Source organism: Piliocolobus tephrosceles, chromosome X (assembly GCF_002776525.5).
Source record: "Piliocolobus tephrosceles isolate RC106 chromosome X, ASM277652v3, whole genome shotgun sequence".
Taxonomy (NCBI): domain Eukaryota; kingdom Metazoa; phylum Chordata; class Mammalia; order Primates; family Cercopithecidae; genus Piliocolobus; species Piliocolobus tephrosceles.
Window position 1 is genome coordinate 70,835,589 of NC_045455.1, and position 6,000 is coordinate 70,841,588.

The following is a 6,000-nucleotide window of genomic DNA, read 5'->3' on the forward strand; positions in this document are numbered from 1 at the left end:
GCCTGGGCAACAGAGCAAGGCTCCGTCTCAAAAAATAAATTAAAAAGTGTGTGGCAGGCCAGGTGCGGTGGCTCACATCTATAATCCCAGCACTTTGGGAGGCCAAGGAGGATCACTAGAGGTCAGAAGTTTGAGACCAATCTGGTCAACCTGGTGAAACCCTGTCTCTATGAAAAATACAAAAATTAGCTGGGCGTGGTGGTGCATGCCTGCAATTCCAGTTACTCAGGAGGCTAAGACAGGAGAATCACTTGAACCTGGGAGGCAGAGGCTGCAGTGAGCTGAGATTGTGCCACTGCACTCTGGCCTGGGCAACAGAGTAAGACTCTGTCTTAAAAAAAAAAAAAAAAAAGTGTGTGGCACCTCTCCTTCACTCTCTTTTGCTTCTGCTTTTGCAGTGTGATATACCTGCTCTTATTTTGTCTTCTGCCATGAGTAAAAGCCCACTGAGGCCTCCCCAAAAGCCAAGGGAATGCCATAACTATGCTTGTATAGCCTTCAGAACTCTAAACCAATTACATCTCTTTTCTCTATACATTACTCAGTCTTGGGTTTTTCTTTGTAGTAATGCAAGAACAAACTAACACATAAAATTGGTACTGACGAGAAGGGCATTGCTATGAAGATATATAAAAATGTGGGAGCCACTTTGGAACCAGGTAACAGGCAGAGGTTGGAAGAGTTTCTAAGGCTCAGAAGAAGACAGGATGATGAGGGAAAGTTTGGAACTTCTCAGAGACTGGGTAAACAGCGTGACCAAAATGCTGATATTTACATTGACAGTGAAGGCCAGGCTGCCAAGGTCTCAGATTGAAATGAGGAACTTATTTGGAACTGGAGCAAAAGTTACTCATGTTATGCCTTAGCAAAGAGCTTGGCTAAATTCTATTCATGCCCTGAAGATCTATGGAAGTCTGAACTTCAGAGTGATGACTTGGTATCTGATAGAAGAAATTTCTAAGCAGCAAAGCATTCAGGATTTGGCCTGGCTGCTTGTAACAGCCTATGCCCAGATGTGGGAGCAAAGCAATGACAAAGTTGAAATTTACATTCAAAAGGGAAGCAGCTTGTAAAAGTTTGGAAAATTTGCAGCCTGGCCATATAGCATGGAGAGAAAAAGCTTTGGGAGAGGGATTCCAGCAGGCTATAGAGTAACCACTTGCTAGAGAGATCTGCATAACTAAAAAGGATCCAAGTAGGAATAGCCAAGAAAATGGGAACAAGGCCTCAAAGACATTTCAGAGACCACTGTGGCAGCCCCTCCCATCACAGACCCAGGGGACTAAGAGGACTGAATAGTTTCGGGGGCCAGGCCCAGGGCACCACTGCCCTGCGCCACCTGAGGGGGCTGCTTCTTGTGTCTTGGCCATTCTGACTCCAGCCTCAGCTCAAAGGACCCTAGATACTGCTTAGGCTGCTGCTTTGGAGAGTGCAAGCTGTAAGCCTTGGTGGCTTCCACATGGTGTTAGGCCTCAAAACCTGCAGAATGCAAGAGTGAAGGAGGTTTGGCAGCCTGCACCTACATTTCAGAGGATGTATAAGAAAGCCTGGGTGCTCAGGTAGAAGCCTGTCACACTGGTGGAGCCTTCACTGAGAACCTCTATTAGGGCAGGATGGGGGAAATATGGGGTTGGAGCCCCCACACAAATACCCCACTGAGGCATTGCCTAGTGGAGCTGTGGGAAGTGGGCTGCCACCCTCCAGACCCCAGAATGGTAGCACTGCATGCAGCTTAAATCCTGAGGCTGGAAAAGTCACAAGTACTCAACTCCAACCCATGAGAGCAGCCACAGGAGCTGTACCCTGCAAAGCCACATGGTTGGAGCTGGGAAAGGCCTTAGGAGTCCACCCCTTGCACCAGTGTGCCCTGGATGTGGAACATCCAGTCAAATATCATTTTAGAACTTTAAGATATAATGTCTGCCCAGCTGGGTTTCAGATCTGTATACTTTCTACATTTTCATTTTCTGTTATAGGAGTTTCTAGAAAAAAGAAAAAAACTGGGATGAGTTTGGATACTTGTAAAAATTCATTTGAGGGTCTTACGACTTCAGTATAATCGTTCATCATTTGATGGATTGCAATTATCCATGAAAATGAATAGGGTCTGTAGCCCCTTTATTTTTGCCAATTTTTCCCTTTTCGAATGGGAATGTTTACCCAATGCTGGTACCCCTCCCCCCATTGTATCTTGGAAGTAAATAACTTGTTTTAATTTTACAGGCTTAGAAATAAATAACTTGTTTTAATTTTACAGGCTTCTAAGTGGAAGGGTGTGATGGTTAATACTGTCAATTTGATTGAAGGATGCAAAGTGTTGTTTTGGGTGTATCTGGGTGTTTCTGGGTGTTGTCAGAAGAGATTAACATTTGAGTCAGTGGACTAGGAAAGGAAGACCCGCCCTCAAGAAGACCCACCCACAATGTGGGTACCACTCCACATTGTGGGATGTGTGTACCACATTGGATGTATGTACCATCCAATCAGCTGTCAGCACAGCTAGAAAAAGCAGGCAGAAGGTAGAGGAAGCTGACTTGTTGAGTCTTCTGGCCTTCATCTTTCTCCCATGCTGGATGCTTCCTGCCCTAGAACATCAGACTTCAAGTTCTTTGGCTTTTAGGCTCTTGGACCTACACCAGTGGTTTGCCTGGGGCTCTCGGGCCTTTAGCCATTGGACCTACACCAGTGGTTTGCCTGGGGCTCTCGGGCCTTTAGCCATAGACTGAAGGCTACACAGTCGGCTTCCCTACTTTTGAGGTTATGGGATTCAGACTGAGTCACTACTGGCTTCCTTACTCCTCAATTAGCAGATGGTCTATTGTGGGACTTTACCTTGTGATGATGTAAGTCAATTCTCATTAATAAACTCCCTTTCATATATACATATATCCTATTAGTTCTGTCCCTCTAGAGAAACCAGACTAATACAAAGGGACATGCCTTGTCTCACATGAGACTTTGCACTTTTGAATGATGCTGAAATGAGTTGAGACTTTTGGGGAACTATTGGCAGGGGATGATTGTATTTTGCCATGTGAGAAGAACATGGTATTTGAGAGGCCAGAGGTGGAGTGATATAGTTTGGATGTTGTCCCCTCTAAATCTCATATTGAAATGTAACTCCCAGTGTTGAACATGGGGCCTGGTGGGAGGTGTCTGGTTCATGGGAGTGGATCCCTCATGGCTTCATGCTGCCCTTAAGATCTGGCTGTTTTAAAGTGTGTGGCACCTGTACCTCACACCACTCTCTCTCTTGCTCCCACTCTCATCATGTGATGTTCAAGCTCCCACTTTGCTGTATACCATGAGTAAAAGCTCCCTGAGGCCCTTACCAGCAGCAGATACCAGCACCACACTTCTTGTATGGTCTGCAGAACTGTGAGCCAATTAAATCTCTTTTCCCTATAAATTATCCAGTCTCGGGTATTTCTTTATAGCAATGCAAGAATGGCCTAACACAGACTGAGTCTCACTATGTTACCCAGGTGGGCATCGAACTCCCAGGCTAAAGTGATACTCCACCTCAGCTTCTCAAGAACTGAGACTACAGCTGCGCTCCACTGTGCCCAGCTTGTATGCAGATTTTTTGATTCACCTTCCTTCAATGCTTTCCTTGCCAAGATTTTCTCCCTCAAGTCCCAAGGCCGCTCTGAAGTCTGACTGCTAGCTCCTCAATCCACTAAAACCACCACATTCTACTTGTAATCCATTCTCCCACACCACAAACACCCTCAAGCAAAAGGCAAGGTAAAGGCAGAGCTTCCCTTCTTTCAGGAATTGTAACATCCACATTGGTTACTGTCCAGTTCTACTCAAGTCACGCCCACATTTGTTACTGTGCAGTTCCTTCAATAGCGACTTTATATATTTTTGGCAGCTTTAATAGTCCAATACAAACTACTTAGTAATGGAAAAAACCCAGAAGTCATCAGGTTATTTAAAAATGTGTCCAATAATTCTAATACCAAATAATCCTGTGGATATGTTTCTACTGTTTATTGTTTCTGCTAGTTTTCATTCATTTTGTCTTTCTCTTTGTGTGCCTGGTAATTGTGAATTATTCACCACACACTATATTTGAGAGATTGTTTGTAGACATAATGTAAATCTAGGTTGGTGTAATCTTTCTTCAAAGATATTTTTCATTTTCATTTGTTTCTTCTAAGTAACTAAGGTCAAAGCACTTATAACAGTGCCTGGCACATGGCAAATAGTTAATTCATATTTTTGTATGTCTGTCCACCCCACCCAGATTAAGAGTACATCAGCTTTTATATTCTCAACATCAATATGTTGGGTTCATAGTCAATATATTAGAAATAGCTGCTCCATAAATGACTTAGGGATCTGAAAATGAGGTAAGACATATATGTGTTATGCATGTGTGAATCACACACATAAACACACAAAATCATTCATAATTTTTTAAAGATATAATCTTATATACAGTTTCTAAAAGAATTGTATAAATCTAGCATTTACCTTCAGGTGGTCTTGGTAGGATTTGCTTTGGGACACTTTCTACATTTTCATGTTCTGCTACAAGAGTTTCTAGAAAAATGAAAAACAAATGGGATAACTTTGGATACATGTAAAAATTCATTTGAGGGTTTTATGACTTCAATATAATTGTTCATCATTTAATGGATTCCAATTATCCATGAAAATGTATTCATGAAGGCATCTATCAGCATTGGCATTCTACTTCTGGAGGTCATCTAGATCACCTTTTGAATGATTGTGTATTCTCACTGCTTCTCTATATTAGCTTTTCTGATCCTTTGAATTCCCTTGTTGGTTCCCATCATCACCATCTGAATGGAGTACCCAGTCTGGCCTTGGCAGATCTGCAAGGTCAGGACTTCTGTTAATGCCCTATGGCTCAAGTATTATATGTATAGATAAAAGGTGATTCCATCCTCCCACTCTGCAAACCCAAACAGGGAGGGGTACCATTAGCTTGCATGCCTTCGCTCCCCTTTACTCTACTTGACTCTGTAATTATACTATGTTCAGATCGTATTTACCTATCACAGACTGCCTTTGAGGTTTTCTTGGTAAAATTGGTGTTGGCAAGGAAACAAAACCTGGAAATTGAGTAACTTTTAGTGTCAATGTAGCAGTTGGTTTAAAAGGTTCAGGCCACTGTCCTTCTGGTTTCACAGATACAGTTGTAGGTGGAGGGCTTAGCAATGTTGCACTTAAATCTCTCGAGATGTGCTGATAAGTATCACCTGGACTCTCCGGTAAAAGCTGATGCTCAGGGTGCACATTCTCAAGTTTGTGAGTGATAACTGAGCCAGGAGTACTTTCAGGTTTGGAAAACTTGGAAGAAAGAATTAAAATGTTTTCTAGCCTTTTTTCAATATAAACATCTTTCATAGTTTTCAACTTTCTGGAACTTTCCATTTTGTTTGTTTGTTTCCCAAAAATTCGAGTAGAAGCTGAATGACAACGTGGAAAAAATATGGAACCAGTAGCAGTATCTGGAATCTGCTCATAGACATGCTTAGTAGGTTTTTGGGGTGATGAAATTGCAGTCACTCTTTCTTGTACACAATGACCAAAAAAGATATTTTGGATATTGATAGGTGTTAATGATTGATTTCTTAAAACATCAGGAAAACGAGTTTTATCCGTTTTAATGGAAGTGGTTTCATCTTCAGTGAATGTTACATGTAGTGACCCAGTTTTACGAGTTTTGGCTAAACCAAAAGAAAAAAAGAAAAATTAAATTATATTTATCAATATGTCACAGACAAAATATCTTAGCATTCACAACTTTTCTTTACCCACTCACCCCTTTCTCACCTTCTAAAAATGTTTCTGTATACACTTGCTCAGTTACCAGGATGTGTGTTGACATGACTGGTATAAAGTTTGAGTGAGCAACTGGAGAAGTGAAAAGGCTAAATTGTATTAGACTTTTAAAGGGTAGAGAACTATTCTTGGAAGAACAGAATTGGTAGAGAGAAGGGAAGATATAAGCTCCAATAATAG

General features: G+C 41.8%; 1 protein-coding gene across 1 annotated transcript in view; it reads right to left on the reverse strand.

Moving 5' to 3' along the window:
- The window catches only part of LRRC63 (leucine rich repeat containing 63), a 62,039-nt gene that overhangs the window by 45,202 nt on the left and 10,837 nt on the right, over positions 1-6,000 (reverse strand). Inside the window, exons 3-4 of the mRNA XM_023187458.2 lie at positions 5,028-5,705; positions 4,483-4,551 (exon numbers count right to left, since the gene is read on the reverse strand). Coding sequence (XP_023043226.1) covers positions 4,483-4,551; positions 5,028-5,705 — 747 coding nt within the window. The remainder of the gene's footprint in view (positions 1-4,482; positions 4,552-5,027; positions 5,706-6,000) is intronic.